The 18,181-nt window shown below is 37.9% G+C and overlaps 1 protein-coding gene across 1 annotated transcript in view; it reads right to left on the reverse strand.

Annotated features, from left to right (window-relative positions):
- The window catches only part of LOC121012753 (phospholipid-transporting ATPase IB-like), a 219,713-nt gene that overhangs the window by 158,893 nt on the left and 42,639 nt on the right, over positions 1 to 18,181 (reverse strand). Inside the window, 4 exon segments of the mRNA XM_040448069.1 lie at positions 2,405 to 2,570; positions 5,480 to 5,591; positions 6,885 to 7,009; positions 15,845 to 15,914. Coding sequence (XP_040304003.1) covers positions 2,405 to 2,570; positions 5,480 to 5,591; positions 6,885 to 7,009; positions 15,845 to 15,914 — 473 coding nt within the window.

Genomic DNA, 18,181 nt, shown 5'->3' on the forward strand with positions numbered 1-18,181 from the left:
TTTTTTTTTTTTTCTTCCCCTCCCCCATGGGTTCCTGTTAAGTTTCTCAGGATCCACATAAGAGTGAAACCATATGGTATCTGTCTTTCTCTGTATGGCTTATTTCACTTAGCATCACACTCTCCAGTTCCATCCACGTTGCTACAAAAGGCCATATTTCATTTTTTCTCATTGCCACGTAGTATTCCATAGTGTATAGAAACGGGAACCCTCTTGCACTGTTGGTGGGAATGCAAATTGGTGCAGCCACTCTGGAAAGCAGTGTGGAGGTTCCTCATAGCTACTTTTTACATACATCTTTCTGGAAACCGCATAAAGAATGAATCTGAGTGGAACTTGACTGAGGGCTGGGCAAACAGTTGGAGAACTGTGGCAGTAGTTCAGGGATGAAAACGAGAGTGTGCACAGACAAAATATTGAAAAGGTGGAATCAATAAGACTTTGGAACTGATTGGAGGATGAAGGCCATGGGGATAGAAGTGGGGAAAAGAGGAGGAAGCGAGGACGGGTGAGAGCGACATTCATGTTTCCAGCTTGGATAATGGTTGGCTAGCAATACCTACAATTTACATGGAGAATACTGAAAAAAGACACTCATTTGGGGAAAACAACTTGAATTTAGCTTTGTACATGATGTAAGAAGTCTACGAGATATCTGGAAAGCAATCTCCAGGCATCATTGAGTTAATAATTCATAGAGGTATCTGGGCTGGAGGCAAGCAGGTAGAAGAGAAATCAACTAATGGATGACAACTGAAATCATTAAAGCAAGTGAGCTCTCTTAGGATTTTCTTGGATAAAACAATCCCTAAGAAGCTGGTGAAGGCCATCCTACAGGAAAAAACATGCACACATAAATATAGGACTAAAAGTTTCACAAAATTTTCAGGATTTATGGACCCAAGTTGAGGCATTCCTGGTGAACACAGGATCCTGCAAAACACCAGCATGTAAGAGATGGATCAAGGTTTTCATGAATCAAGTAAGGAACAGATGATTTGTTTGCTTGTTTGTTTTTAATCAGAAGAGGGTGGGACGCTTGGGTGGTTCAGTCTGTTAATCCTCCGACTCTTGGTTTCGGTTCAGGTCATGATCTCACGGTCCATGAGTTCAAGTCCTGCATCGGGCTCTGTGCTGACAGTGCAGAGCCTGCTTGAGGTTCTCTCTCTCCCTCTCTGTCTCTGTCCCTTCCCCACTTGCTCTCTCTGTCTCTCAAAATAAATAAATAAACTTTAATAAAAAATAAAATAAAACTCAGAAGAGGGTGGCAGAAATCCAATTCAATTCCACTTAAATGACCACTGGGTTTGGCAATTAGGAATTGCCTTGAGCCACAATTCCAGTAGACTGGTTGAAATGGCTAGCAGATGGGAAGGGACCAGGAGGTAAGAAAATAGAAACAGTGAGGGTTGTGTCTCCTTCAAGAAGTCTGACGAAGAAGGCAATAAAAGGTCATTTGTGGGGTATGCAGAATTTGACATTTTATCAACACCAAAATGTCAGTGACTTCTGTAAGAATTTATGTCTGTGTCAAAATAATATAATATTCACAGTCTTGGGCTAGGATAAATTAAACAAGCACATTTGAGATTACTTTTTTGAAATCACTGAAAATCTAAAAGCTTGAGCTAAAAACCATACAAGTAACATTTAGAAACCAAGATTGCATGGGAATGAATCCATAGTTTTCTGATACAATCTACAAAGTCTGTATCTTAGCTTCTTTATTTTTAAGATGCTCCCAGACAGATCTGCTCAAGGGAAGTTAGAACAATTTAAAATCCTCAGTTGATAGATGAGAAAAGTAGAAAGATACATGACGGTTAATTGTGAAAACATGGAAAGACATAAGCAAAAAAAAAAAAAAGACTGAACTTTTAATGGCCAAGTATCAGTTTACATCTTTTACCAACCTTCTGGTCCCCTTCCGGGACCCTTGTCTTCATTTGGGGGGCATCATTCCTTGTATACAGAGCACTGTACTAACCCCATAAGGTAGGTATTATCCCCATTTTCAAATGAGGGAAGCATTGCTCAGAGAAGTAAAAAGCCTTGTCCAAGTTCTCCTGGTGACTAAGTGACAAAGCCAAGGACAGAGGCCCTGTGTGTCTGCCTCACTGTCTCATTCCTCTGCCTTGACCCGTCTTCTCTCCTTTATTCTGGAATGCCAAGATTATGTGGCACTGGCAGAACAATCTTAAGAAGGAAACACTCTGTTTCTAAAACTCACTAATCCTCAGTGTCTCAAAAAACCAAAACAAACAACAAAAACTGTTCTAACTGTTCTACCAGTTAGAACAAGGGCCTTCCCTTTCAAATAAAAACATGGAAACAAGTGTTTAAAGTCACTTCAAAGCATTACCACTCTTCAAATGGCAGCTTCTCGACACCCTCGGACACTTACCCTTTGCCCCGATGTACCAAATGTCTCCTCCATGCCCTTCCTTCCAGAGTATGGCTCCCACACAGCTCACCAAGGACATGGCCAGAAGCAGCAGGAACAACACCAGGATCTGCACGTTGGTCACCTTCTCAACAGTCGATCTCTTGAGAGGCAATTTGATGGAATTCTGCACCATAGCGAATGCATACACACCAAAGAGAATGAAAAACAATCAAAGGAACTATAATGCATGAATATTTTTATGGTAAGAGGAGGTCAAAAATCCCAACAGTTGAAAAGGAGAATATGGTTTTTGCCAAGTAAGTACCAACACTGAAAGCACCATGTTGTTGAATGATGTGGCTTTCCCACTTCAGTCCTTGAAGCATCTTCTACTTATTCACAGAGAACATATTCACACAGCGGACCTACCACCCCACAGTTCTAGGGTTTTTTAAAAAAGCAAATGTGGGAAATCACACAGTCTAGGTGATCTTCTGTACAGATAAAAGAAAAAAAAAAGACTGTACTAATTTATTGGCTTTACTATTTATAGTTATTGAATTATTTCTGGTTTGAAAACCATGGAAAGATACCTTTTATCTGAGTCTGTTGGGGAAATATTCAAGATTTTACCAGTACAGGGACACCTGGGTGGCTCAGTCGGTTAAGGGTCCAACTTCAGCTCAGGTCGTGCATGATCTTGCACTTTTCACGGGTTTGAGCCCCGCATCGGGTTCTGTGCTGAGAGCTCAGAGCCTGGAGGCTGCTTCAGATTCTGTGTCTCCCTCTTTCTCTGTCCCTCCCCACTCATGCTCTCTCTCTCTCTCAAAAATAAACATTAAAAAAAATTTTTTTAAAGATTTTACCAGTACAATAATTATTCTAACACATGCTTATTTTAGGGACACCAAAGCTCCGGGTTAGGGATACAGGAGAGCTTCAAGTAATAACTTTCTATTAGCATTTCAAATTTACCCATAAATTTCTGATAATTGTCTGCATAGGTCTATTAAAATATTGACAAATAAATGTATATTTAACTTTCTTATATATAACATGTATAATTAGCCAGCATATAAACAGATATAGGTATTTAACTTGGCAACCATACTTTGCCAGATTAAATTTACCATTTCTACATATTTTTTTAAGTAGGTTTCACACCCAGTGCAGAGCCCAACATAGGGCTTGAACTCACAACCCCAAGATCAAGACCTGAGCTCAGATCACTAGTCAGACTCTTAAATGACTGAGCCACACTGATGCCCCTACATTTTTTTAAGTGTGGAAGCATAAATCCTCAAAGTCTATTAGTTATGAAAATATGAGTTAGTAAGCTAAATTACTCAGCTTTTTTACAAAGCACAGGAATAAAAATTGAAATCCTAGTTTTAACTGCATTAAGCATATTATTAGAGAATGTCCGTGCATATATGTGTACGTACTATAATTTATATAATATATACATCTATGTATAATATCTCCAAAGCAATCATGTCATTCCTTCTCTTTTTTTAACTGGTATAAGTAATGTCTTCAAATGCTATACAATATAGAATAGTTTTCAGCTAAGCGTGTTGTGCTTAAAACCTTTCAGTAAGGAAATATTTACATTTACTAGTTCTTTCTTTCCTGAAGTTATGAAAAGGCCCACTTTGAGATTTTTGTTATTCTGAAATGACCCAATCAGCATGTATAATAAGCAATGATTTACACCCACAAAATATTGTGGAATAGTAGGATGCACCTTCTCATGAGCTGCTGCACAGACTAGCCACACAGGGGAGATAATGGGACAGGCTCCTTAAATCAACAGTAGGCATTTAAATTTGAGATTGAATGTTGTATCACCAGCTATACAATTAAGTAATAACAGCACGATCATTTGAAGACAACTGAAGTCAGAAGGGTGTAGCGTTTGAGAGTTGTGCGTTTTACAGTTGAATCACAGGTCACGATTATGTGGGTCTATGTTGCCCTTGGTTCACTGTCCAGATACAAACTTCTATTTGTGGGTAGACCGTGTCTATATCGCCATCTTCGTCCGGGGTTTTTAGTATACAGAGTGTAAGGAAAACTTACACATTAACGCACTACTGCAGGGTGCAATCCCAGGGCAGGAAGAATGAGAGGAAAAAGAAAAGTGAGACAAGAAATCAGGAAGCAAAGAGAGTGGAATGTTACTGACCAGTCACAGCTTTGCAAGAAAATGTACCTAGGGCCCCAGTCACAAGGGCCCCAACTTTCCTCGGACTAGTCTGTCACCATTCCATGCCTTCTTTCTCTGCCATTTACCCTACAGCCACACTGAGCAGCACTCCCCAAATGGCCCCTGGACACATGTAAGTCTTGGTCTAGCGCTCTCCCACCTACCGCGCCTTCATTCTGAACCTCCCCACACCCTTGAAACTTTCATCTGCTCTACTCAGCTTTCAGGTCTCGGTTTATTTACATCGTTCTTCCCCACAACAGCCTCAATGTCAGGTTGGATGGAGCTCCTATATAAACACACAGCGTCCTACACTTAACCTGCCTTAGTGACCTCTGGCTATTACGTTACCTTGATTGTCTTCCTTCACAGACCGCAGGTAAGTCGAGGGCAGGAAACAGGCCTTGTGCCCTACTATACCCCACGGTCTTAGCACAGTGTCTGGCATTACACAGGTGCCAAAGAGATGCTTGTGCAAGCAACAGTCAAAGCCAAATGTTATATTTTAGCAGATGGAATAACGGGCGGACTTACTGTCATAGTATTAAGGATAAGAAATGTGCAAAACATTCCTAGTCCAAAACAGGTGTTTTGAAGGATGTCCTGAAGGGACAAACTGAAGGGTTCTCGAAAGACAGTGATTGGGAAGAATGGTATGTAAGAGTAATAACTTACACAGAACTTCCAATGTCATTTTGGCCAAAATAATCTTACCACTAATGGGAGCCATGTAGACTAAAATGAAATATGGACCTCCCTTCAAACTTCAGGTTAGTAAACAGAAATGAGCCTCCTAAATTCAAGAGACATGTGATGCTAACCCCCCTCACCTCATAAAAAAGGGAAAAATCTAGAGGCAATACAGTCATCACAAATTATTTTACCTGCATGAATTTGGTTTCAGATCCAGTGTAAACAACTATGCCAAGGATCCACCGGGTATTTTTAAGTTGTGTACCTCTTAGCAAGACCTGATCAGGCCCTACTGCAACAGGGCTAAAAATAAAGAGCATGTATACATTACCAAAAAGTTTTTTCTTTTCTTTTCACAAAGTGAAGCAAGCCTAGGCTTTCATCTTATACATATTTCTTTTTTGTCGAGTTCAACTTTGGGGGGAAACAGCAACAAAAACAAATGTGTCTTCATACAAGGAGCATGGGGAAAAAATGGTTTTATCATCCATTTCTCACTAACCTAAAGGTAAGTTGATTAAAAGTTCTAGAGAAATAATACCTCTCATACCTAGGGTGACTATGAAACTTAATGTCAAGGAAGACTGGGCAGAGGAATAAATACTTGTGTATTACCAATTTGGTTTTCTATAGAAAAGATTACATGGGGTCATTCAGAGCACACAAAGCAACCTTGGTTTGCCATATTTTCCTGTCCTCCTCCCCTCTGGCACTGGGCTGACTCACTCACTATATAAAAAAATGCTTCCCGGGCGCCTGGGTGACTCAGTCAGTTGAGCATCAGGCTTAGGCTCAGGACGTGATCTCACGGTTCCTGAGTTTGAGCCCCGCGTTGGATTCTGTGCTGACAGCTCAGAGCCTGGAGCCTGCTTCGGATTCTGTGTCTCCCTCTCTCTGTCCCTCCCCGACTTGTGTTTGTTCATTCTCTCTCTCTCTCTCTCTCTCAAAAATAAATAAACATGAAAAACAATGCTTCCATAAAAGTCTTAAGTGGGAGCTAAGCAGAAGTGGAGCAGAAATTAGGGAAAATCCTTCATCATTATCAAACTGAATTCCTAGTGGCTTCTCTTCTTGGATGACTTTCGAAACTTTGTTCTTCCCGCTAACTTAGCCCAAGGGATGTGCCAAGTACTTCTACGCAAAGGGAACTTAGACCTGACTTCTCTAGCCCATTTACAGGTATACCAATTTAAAAATGCCATATAGGGGTGCCTGGGTGGCTCAGTCGGTTGAGCAACCGACTTCGGCTCAGGTCATGATCTCACGGTTTGTGAGTTCGAGCCCTGCGTCAGGCTCTGTGCTGATGGCTCAGAGCCTGGAGCCTGCTTTGGATTCTGTCTCTCTCTCTCTCTCTCTGTCCCTCTCCCACTCATGCTCTGTCTGTCTCTGTGTCAGAAATAAATAAATGTTAAAAAAAATTTTTTAAACGCCATACATTTTCCTCCCATATTTAAGAACCTTTTTAACAGTATATTGATGACTCCAGTATTTCAAAATCAAGTAAAAAAATGAAAAAACTATTAAACTGAGAGAACAAAAATGGCCATATTTTATGTTCCATTTAAAAAAAAATGTTCAATAAGAGAAAAACGATACCTTTTACCATTTAGATACAAGGTTCCAATGAAGGTATTGAAATGACGATTAGGTCCTTCACATTCTATTTTTCCAGAGAGGCTTGACAATTGTTCTGTTTGCATTTCAGCTGTTTCTAACAAAGCCTGTAAAATAAAGTCAAAGTAAAATTAATATAAAACTCTAATGGCAAAGTTCAGTGTCCTAGTAGTTAATAAAATTATGAAAATGAGGGTCCAAAATGTATTGCACTTACCAGACAACAAATAAGGTACCTCAAACTTTAACATAAAGTTTGTTAGAAAATTTTGCCATACGAGTATTTTGCAAATATTTTTAATAAGGTTCAAAGAGGTAGTAGGAAAGTCAAATTTTCATCATCTCTACATGAAAATAACATTTTTGAAAGTGTAGTGACTTTAACCAAACATCATGGCATGTTTGATACATTTATAGCTGTAGCTGATGAGGCTGATATCTGGACCACACTTAGAGTAGCAAGGATCTAGAATAATGGCTCCAAACTTTTACATACATCAGATGCACCCGCAAGTCTTGTTGAAACACAGATTGCTGAGATTCACCCCCAGGGGTTTTTGTTTGTTTGTTTGTTTGTTTGTTTGTTTTTATTCAGTAGGTCTGAAGTGGAGTGCTAGGATTTGCATTTCCCAAAGGATGCTGATGATGCTGGTCTAGAGAGCATGCCCGGAGAAACACCGATCTAGAGAATGTCTCATTGCAATAAGCAGACCTCAACTTTACAGACAGGAAAAGAAGATCATCTTCAGGAGAACAAGAATCAAATTGCCATCTGTCTTTTTTTAACAGCAATACGAGACACAGGAAGACAGCGAATTTTTATTTTTAATTATCTAAATAAAAGACCTTTAAATTCAGAATGTTATATCTTTCCAAATATCAAACAAATGTGAAAGTTTAACGCAAATATTCTCAGGCACGCAAATGTCTTAGAAGTTTTGACGCTCAGAAACCTACATCGAAACAGTTTGGGACGCACTTCTGTTAAAAAAAAAAGATGCCTTGGGGGCGCCTGGGTGGCGCAGTCGGTTAAGCGTCCGACTTCAGCCAGGTCACGATCTCGCGGTCCGTGAGTTCGAGCCCCACGTCGGGCTCTGGGCTGATGGCTCAGAGCCTGGAGCCTGTTTCCGATTCCATGTCTCCCTCTCTCTCTGCCCCTCCCCCATTCATGCTGTGTCTCTCTCTGTCCCAAAAATAAATAAAAGTTGAAAAAAAAATTAAAAAAAAAAAAAGATGCCTTAACAAAAATATGAGAACAAATTACCAACTGGGAGGCGGCTTTGATGACACGTATAACTGACAAAGAATTGGTATAAAAAATATGAGGGAACCCAAGTGGCTCAGTCAGTGTCTCACAGTTCCTGAGTTCAAGCCCCACATCGGACTCGCTGTCAGTGCAGAGGCTGCTTCAGACCTTCTCTCTCCCTCTCTCTGCTCCTCCCCTGCTCATGCTCTCTCTCAAAAATAAATAAAACATTTTAAAAAGTTTAAATACATAAAGAAGTCCTATAAACCAATAAAAAGTACAAATATCCCAATAGAAAGATGAATAAACAACATGAACAAATATTTCTCAGAAAAAGAAAATATGTATTACCAATAAGCTCAAAAGCAGATGCTCAAGAATGATAGATTAATGAATTTAAAAAGAGAAAGTAGGGGTGCCTGGATGGCTCAGTCGGTTAAGTGTCTGACTTCGGCTCATGTCATGATCTCACGGTTCGTGGGTTCAGCCCTGCATCAGGCTCTGTGCTGACAGCTCAGAGCCTGGAGCCTACTTCGGATTCTGTGTCTCCCCCTCTCTCTGCCCTTCCCCCATTCATACTCAGTCTCTTTCTCTCAAAAATAAACAAACATTAAAAGACATTAAAAAGAAAAAAATTGTATCAATTGAGGCTGAGAAAATTAGTAAAAAGTTTAATATGCATTCTAGATAAATAAAATTCTTAGCAAAACTTTGCAAGGTTGGTGGTTATTTACCAGAATGAAATGCAACTACCCACACTTAACTATAAAATGTTAAAGCATTTCCATGTTAGTCAGGAACAAGAAGAGACTGGGTTCTAGCAGAGTTTCTGGGTATTGCCATAAGATGGGGGGGTGGGACAGTAAGAAATTAGGTATGATTATTGGAAAGTAAACAACAAAAATAACCTAATTTCTAAAGAAAGAATTTATCACCCACAAAATCCTATCTGCTTGACCTAAAAATTGTAGAAATGTGTAGGAATACTTAGTAAGGTGTTTGGATTTAAGATCAATAAACAAAAATAACTGTAGGTATATCATAACTAAGCCCTTACCCATAGAGGGCAACTGTCTAGTAAAGCCTCTATAGGCAACTCTATAAAGGTTTTTGTGTGAACATAGGTTTCTACCTCTCTGGAATAGTGCAATTACTGGGTCATATAATAGTTGTGTGTTCAATTTTATACAAAACTACCAAAATGTTTTCCCAAGTGGCTATGCCATTTTATATTCCCACCTGCAATGTATCAATAATCCAGATTCTCCACATCCTCACCTGCATTTGGTGTTGGAACTATTTTAAATTTTGACCATTCTGACAGGTGTGTGGTGATACTTCGACTCTGATTTTAATTTGCATTTCCCTAATGGTTAATGATGTAGAAAATGTCTTCATGTGCTTTATTTTCCATTTTTATATCCTGTTCTATGAAATGTCTCTGTCTCTTTTGCCCATTTTCTAAGTGAATTGGTTTGGAGGTTTTGTTTGCTTGTTTTTGTGTGTTTATTTTGTTTTTTTATGTAGAGTTTTGAGAGTACTTTATATATTCCAGATTCCAGTTCTTTGTCAGACATGTGGTTTGCAAATATTTTCTCCTAGTTTTCAGCTTGTCTCTTCATCTTCAAAAGCAAAAGCTGTTCATTTTGATGAGGTCCAATTTATCAATTTTTCCTTTTATGGATCACATTTTTTGCATTGATTCTGAGAAATCTTGGCCTACTACAGATCCTAAAGATTTTTTTTTCCAATTCTTTCCCCTAATAGTTGTATCGTTTTACATTTTACATTTAAGTCATGATAAATTATTAATTAATTTTTGTATAAAGTGTGATTTAGGTCAAGGGTTTATTTGAGGTTATTGTTTTGTTTTGTTTTGCCTGTGAATGTACAAGTGCTCCAGAACCATTTGTTGAAAATGTTACCTTTTCTCCAAAGAATTGCTTTTGCACCTTTGACAAAATCGTTTGGGCATATTTGTATGGATCTATTTCTGGGTTTTCTATTCTGTTGCACTGAGCTATGTGTCTATCCCTTTACCAAAACCACACACTCTTGATTACTGTCGTAGAATGTCTTGAAATCTTATTCCTTCCATTTTATGCTGCTTTCTCGAAATTGTTTTAGTTATTATAGTTCATTTGCCTTTCTGTAAATATTTCAGGATAACCTCATCCATATCTACAAAAGATCTTGCTGGGATTTTCCTACGAGTTCCATTAAACTGGTATGTCAATTTGGGGAGAATTAGTATCCCTTACTGTGTTGAGCCGTCCAATCCATGAACACTGTTTATCTCTCCATTTATCTAGATCTTCTTTAATTTCTTTCATCAACATTGTAATGAAATTTTCAGCATACAGATCCTGTCTATATTGTTAGATTTATACCTAATTCACATTTTGAGTGCTTATAAATGGTATTGCATTTTTAAATTTCAGGGTCCACAGGTTTATTGCCACTATACAGAAATGAAAGTGTTTTGTGTTTATCTGGTATCCTGCATCCTTGCCAAAAACACATTATTTCATTTTATTTTAGATTCCTTGGAAATCTAGGTAGACAACTTTTTTATGTAGACAACTATGTCAAAATCAAATACAGTCTATTACTTCCCTTCCAATATGTATGCCTCTTTACTGCACTTTCTACTGCTTCCAGTGCTACGTGAGTAAGAGTAATGTCAGCAGATATCCTTGCCTTGTTCCCATCTAGGGTGGGGGGTGGGGGGAATGCATTTAGTCTTTTACCACTTACATTTCATTACATATATTTTAATAGTAGCTCTAAGTTTTTGTAGATGTTCTGTACCAAGTTGAGAATGTTCCCCTCTATTCCTACAGTTTTCTAATTTTTCTCATTGACATTCAATTTTGTCAGATGCTTTTCCTGCATTTATTGATATTACCATGTGATTTTTCTTCTTTAGCCTAAAATGGTGGATTACATGGATGGATTTCCAATTATTAAATGCACCTTGAATATATGGAATAAACCTTTATATTTCTTTTCCTATATTTCTGAATTCTATTTACTAGTACTTTTAAAGAATTTTGGTGTCTGTACCCTTGAGGGATATTGAAACATTTTTTTTTTTCCACGGTCTTTGTCTGGTTTGGGTATCAGGGTAATAATAACAGCTTCACAAAATGAATTGGGAAGTGTTTCCTCCTTTTCTGTTTTCTGGAGGAGACTATATATAACTGATGTTCATTTTTCATTGCATGTTTGTTAGGATAGTCCACTGAAACCACCAGGGCCTTGAGATTTCTTTTGGGGGCATTTTTAAATTATGAATTCAATTTCCTTAGAAGTTATCAGGCTATTCAATTTATCTTTTTAAGTGTTTGTAGGTTTTTCTGTTATGTTTGCCACAATTTCTAGCTTTATTCTCCCATGGGTGGAGAACACGTTCTCCGTGGCTTCAATTTTTTTCATTTTTATGAGGCTTGTTTGATGACACAGGTATTCTGTAACTTGGTGTACGTTCTTTGAGCACCAAAAAGAGTATGTCTTTCTTTTGTTGGGTATTGTTGAATGCTGTATAAATATCAAATAGATCCCATTGGTTGATGGCATTTAGTTCTGTATCTTTGAGAATTCTCTGTCTGGTTGTTCTGTCAATTAATGAGACAGGGTTGCTGAAGTCTCCTACTAAAAATGTGGACATGCATATTTATCCTTTAAGTTCTAGCAATTTTAGCTTCACATATTTGCAGCTCTGTATTTTGATGCATACACATTAACACTGCTATGTCTTATTGGCGGATCGACTCTCTTGTCATTACATAATAAAAAATGTTCCCTTCTATCTCTGGCAGTTTCATTTGCTCTGATGTCTACTTGATATGCTATTAATAAAGCCACTCCTGACTTATTTTATCTTTACATGACATATCTTTTTCTATCTTTTACTTTTAACCTGCCTATTCCATTATAATTAAAGTGAGTTTTGTATAGAAAACTTATATCATCCAGCATATGCATGGATCATGTTTTTAATCCATTAGATAATATTCTAATCCAATATTTCAGGGCATTTAATATAATTATTGATTTTGTTTGTTTTTTTTTCTGATTTTGCTTTATTGTTTTTTCTTTCTCCTGCTTTCCCTTGGGTTACTTGAACATTTTTTTAGAATTTCATTTTGATTTGATTGTTTTTTAGTATATTCCTCAGTGTATAACTATTGTAGTGGTTATTCCAGGCATTACATTATTTATGTGTAACTTCTCACAGTTTGTGTCATCTTACAAGTTTAAACAAAATATAGAAGCCTTGCTTCCTTTTATGTCTCTTTACCCTCCTCTGTTACATACCTTATATATTTTCTTTCATACATTTACAACCACATCAGATAACTTTATAATTTTTGTCTCAACCATCAAACATAATTTAGAAAGCTGAAGAGAAAAGAAGCGTATTGTATTTGGCCTTATTTTTGCTTATCATGTTCTTTATTCCTTGTTTCTTATGTTCCTTTTTTATGGTTTCCTTCCTTCCTTTAGCCATTCTTTACAGTACGTCTTGTGGCAACAAACTCTGTTCTTTTTTTCCTTCAATTGGGAATGTTTTAATTCCCTCTTCATTCTTGAAAAATATTTTTGCTCCATACATGATTCTGGACTGACAGTTCTTCCCTATCAGCATTTTTTAAATGTTATGCCACTTCCTTCTGACCTCCATGGGTCTTTTTTAAATTTTTTTAATGTTTATTTTAGAGAAGGAGAGAGAGAGAGACAGAGCATGAGTGGGGGAGGGGCAGAAAGAGAGAGGGAGACACAGAATTGGAAGCAGGCTCCAGGCTCTGAGCTGTCAGCATAGAGCCCGACGCGGGACTCAAACTCATGGACCGTGAGATCATGACCTGAGCCAAAGTCGGATGCCTAACCGACTGAGCCACCCAGGCTCCCCTGACCTCCATGGGTCTTAATAAGAGATCTGCTTTTATACAAATGGTCTTTCCCCTATAGGGAGTATCTTTTTTCTCTCAACTACTTTAAAATATTTTTTGTTTTCAGAAGTTTGATTATAATGTGTCTTTGTATGGATTTCTTTGGGTTTATCCTTTTTGGTTCACTCAGCTTCTTAAATTTATAGTTTACGTTTTTTTGGCAAATTTGTGAAGTTTTAGCCACTTTTCTTCGGATGGTTTTTCAGCTCCACCCTCTTTTCCCCTTCCAGTAGCTCATGTCATGAATGTTAGCTCTTCGGTTATATTCCCACAGGTCTCTGAGGCTCTGTTCATTTTTTTTCTCAGCCTATTATCTCTGTTTCAAGCTGGGCAATTTCTATTGCTTTATCTTTCAGTTCATGGATTCTTTCCTCTGTCCCTTCTATTCTGCTGTTGAGTTCATTACTTGAGAGTTCTTAATGCCTTAAGTACTTTTCGTACTTTTCAGTCCTAAAATTTCCACTGGGTCATCTATTTCTTTGCTGAGATTTTGTTTCTTCGCTGAGACTTTTTATATGTTCCTATTTGTTTCAAGAATGTTTGTAGTTGCTCATTGGAGTTTTTTTTTTTTTTCCCAACAGATCCTTTAAAATCGCTTCCAGATAATTCTAACATCTCGTTATCTTGGTGTTGGCATTAGCTGTCGTCTTTTCAATGAGTTTGAGATCCTCCTGGTTTTTGGCATAATAAGTGACTTTTTATTGGAATCTGGGCATTTGGGGTATTATAAGATCTGGATATCATTTAAGCTTTCTGTGTTAGGTGGCTTCCTTTGACACCACTCTGACAGAGAAAGGTGTTGCCTCATTACTGCAAGATGGGGGTAGAAGGACAAGTTGCACACTTGGCCTCTGTTGACAGCCAAATGGAGAGGCCCCTTGTTACAGCTGGACAGGAGTGGAAGTTCTGGCTGCCCTGTGGGCCTCCATCATTGAAGAGATTGGAACACCTTATTACTGATGTCCATGTCGTCTCCACTGACACTGTGGAAAGAGGAGAGGGCCTTACTGCCACCCTTATTACAAAATCAAAGTCTTAGCTTCCTACTTGGTTTCTCTGACATCATCTTTGTGGTGGAGTTGGGTGCCTCATTTCAGCATGGTAACGGTGGAAGTCAAGGCTCTACATTCAACCTTTGCTGGCAGAGGTGGGAATGGGACCATATTTTCACTCCGTGTCTGGCTGGGGTAGAGTGGCCATTGTCAAAGTTTCTGTCTTACTCTCTGCCCTTTTCCCAGTCCTTTGACTAGAGAAAGGAGGCTTTTGTTGGACCATCCTTTTTTTGGGTCTGTGTCCATTGGTTTTTCTGGGTTTTTGGTTTCTTCAGTCCCAAACCTGGTATATACAAGGCAAAAGGAAAACCCAGGGAACTCACCACCATGTTGTTCCATGGGTTCTAAGGTCCCACAATCTACCTTCTTCTGTCACTCTTTCAATGTTTTTCAATGACACTTTCAATGTCTCCTTATAATTGTTTTCTACATAATGTCCAAACTTTTTAGTTGTACTTAGCAGGAAAATAGAAGAAAACATGTCTACTTCATTTCTCCTGAAACAGAAGTCTATAATTGCATTTTTTTTTTAATTTTTTTTTTCAACATTTATTTTGGGGACAGAGAGAGACAGAGCATGAATGGGGGAGGGGCAGAGAGAGAGGGAGACACAGAATCGGAAACAGGCTCCAGGCTCTGAGCCATCAGCCCAGAGCCCGACGCGGGGCTCGAACTCACGGACCGCGAGATCGTGACCTGGCTGAAGTTGGACGCCCAACCGACTGCGCCACCCAGGTGCCCCTATAATTGCATTTTTAAAATTCAAGAAGGTACCACCAAACTATCACAACAATTAGTACTGGGGATAAAGATGGGATTTAGAAGATAGAGAAGGTTTAACAGACTGCCTAGGTTTCTGTACTGTTTGTATTATTTTTACAAAGATGATGTATTACTTTAATAAATCCTAAATACATATTTTTCACTTTCAATCACACTGAAGTTTGCAAAAAAGATTAGCAGACATGTAAATATTCAAATGTAAAATCAGGGGCTTCCTTTCTGAAGCCAAGTGATAAAGCAAAGACTCAATTATTTTATTTATTTTTATTTTTTATTTTTTGAGAGGAAGAGAGAGAGCACATGAACAGGGGAGAGGGATACAGAATCTTAAGCAGGCTCCACACTCCTCACAGATCCCGACACGGGGCTCAATCCTACAACCCTGGGATCATGACCTGGGCCAAAACCAAGAGTTGGACACTCAACTGACTGAGCCACTCAGGCACCCAAGACTCAATGATCTTAAAGATCAATGTCTTTTTTCCATTAATAGGAAGTTAATTGGAAAACTATCTCCTTCCATTCATAATCACAAGTTACTCTGAAATTCAAATGATAGTTTAAAAAGCAGTGTTATATAAGATCACTCAGAGCTCGTTTAGATTAATAATTATGATATTTATCATGAAGATAGTTATATTACCAAAGCACTAACAAAAATATCCTCAAAACAGCATGCTCAAAGGTATGTTATCCTTTATGACCTGAATTTTATAGGACACTTTTTTCTTACCTAGTTCCTACTTGTTTTTTTTAAAGTACCCTGTAAATAACTGCTGAGGACTCATTATATCTACACCAGAGTAGTGAGATACTTTTCTTCATGAAAAATAAGTAATTGGCACCTGACAAAACTTGACATTGTGAGCTTAAGCATAAAATCAGGATTTAAAAAGGTGTCTTTACCTGCCATATTTTTAGGTTTGTCTCCCCATCCAGATTAGATGTTGCAACATAACATGTTGCCTCAGGTTCACTAAGGAAAATAAAGCAAATAACATTGAATGAATATCTGTCAAAAAAACTAATTTCCCAATAATATGAACAATGAAATGGGACCTACATCAACAGCTCTGTTTCTTCAAAACCGAAAAGACCACAGTTACTTTTCCGGGAGATATTAAGTCTGATACCACCAGCCTAAAATTCACCCTGTAGTAGAGAACTTTCTACCCTTCAAAAGCTGTGTGATTACTCTTTAATCTCAGAAAGAGACATGGCTGACGGTGAACAGGGTATGTTACATAGGCCAGAATAGACCAGCATCACAACGAGGTCAAACTTAAAATTCTGTTCTTTTCTAAAATGTGTCCGTGGTAGTTCCCAAGAGCTCAGGCTCTATGGCCTTTATAATGAGGGTAAATCTTTAGGATAACTCTGGACAGCGCTGAAGTCCTCAAACACTACACTTGGGCTTCTCCATTTCTATCTGACCTCACCAGTGAAGAAATTAACACTGAATTAACAAACATTTGTCTTGCCAGATTTTACTCCATGTCAAATGCAACTCACTCATGAAAATTAATTATTTGGGGAGGCGGGGAGTGCCACAAAGAATAACAAAAATTGTCATTAAAGTCTTGATTTCAGTCTTATCTCTTTTGACTGTATCTCATTCACAGCAGTATCAAGTTTAAAATAAAACAATCTATGAATTTTGCCAGCCAAGACCATATACCCCAAAATAAAAACAGATCTTCATTAAGGATGTCAGTGATATAACAAAGTAAGAACTTCCAAAAACTTTCTCCTCTATAAAACAATGAGATAACTGACAAAAATTATCAGAATCAAGTTTTTCACAACTCTGAAAATTAACTAAAGATTTAAATCAATCCAGGGAGATTTTATTCAAGAAAAAAAAAGCCAAATCTTGTTGTTTTTAAAGAGAGCTTTGTAATATTTTAACTTCCTCCTGCTTTGGGCTCAGTAGCAGCTTTAAAAAATAACAGTCCACATTTCTAGTACTGAGGGAGCATAAAAGAGAATGACCTCTTTCAAAGCCTTATTCCCAAAAAGTTATTATTTCACCTGTCTGATGGTCTCTGAAAGGTCCCACCTGAAGGGCTTGTTTTTATCTGACTTAACCCAGAGCTTACCCAGTGCTCAAATCTAGGTAAACAGTAGTGGGTGTGGGAGAAACATTTGTTGAGAACATTTACAGGAAAGTATTTTAATGTTGCAGCTATCTGAGGTGATGTATAAGTTAGGGAAAACAACAGACTAACCAAAAAGCCTAAAAGAAAAACTTTCTTTTTAAATTTTTATTTATTTTTGAGAGAGAGAGAGAGAGAGAGAGAGGGAGAAAGAGCATGAGTATGGAAGGGACAGAGAGAGAGGGAGACACAGAATCCAAAGCAGCCTCCAGGCTCTGAGCTGTCAGCACAGAGCCCGACGTGAGGCTCAAACTCATGCCCAGGTGCCCCCTAAAAGAAAAACTTCTAACGAAAAGCAACAAAAAGAAATCCTGGGGAGGAAAGAGAATTTGATGGTCAGAGATGCCACATTATATTGCTTAAAATGTTCAATTTTCAACAAAAAAACATGAAACATGAAAACCATGAGCAGCAAATAAGTATGAACCATATACAGATTAAAAATCAATAGGAAGTCTTTCTGAACAAATCCAGACATTGAACTTACCAGACAGGTGTAAATCAGCTATACTAAATATGTTCAAATAGCTGAAGGAAACTATGTCAAAAGAAATAACATATTAGAACGTGTCCCCTCAAATAGGGAATATCAATAAAGAATAGAAATTAGAAAAAAGAAAGCAAATAGAAATTCTGGGGTTGAAAAGTATGATAACTGAAACGAAAAATCCACTGCTCAGATTTGAGCAGACTCGAACTGGAAGATAGGTCAATTGAGATAACTCAGGCTAAGAAATAAAAATTTAAAAGAATAAAGAGAAAAAAAACAAAAACAGAGCCTCACAGACCTGTGGGACACAAACAAACATAGCAACATACATATAATGGGAGTCACAAAAGAATTCAGAAAGGGGCAGAAAAAATATTTAAAGAAATGATACCCCAAACTTCCTAAATTTTATGAAAAGCATTAATCTACACATCCAAGAAGCTCAACAAAATAAGCCTCCAAGTAAAATATTCTCAAAGAAACCACACCTAGACAAATCCTAATCAAACTTGAAAATTAAAGCCAAAGAGAAAATCTTGAGAGCAACAAGAGAAAAGCTACTCACCACTTTGAAGAGATGATAAAAAAGACTATCAA

Source organism: Herpailurus yagouaroundi, unplaced genomic scaffold (assembly GCF_014898765.1).
Source record: "Herpailurus yagouaroundi ecotype Mexico unplaced genomic scaffold, PumYag 197, whole genome shotgun sequence".
NCBI classification, from domain to species: Eukaryota; Metazoa; Chordata; class Mammalia; order Carnivora; family Felidae; genus Herpailurus; species Herpailurus yagouaroundi.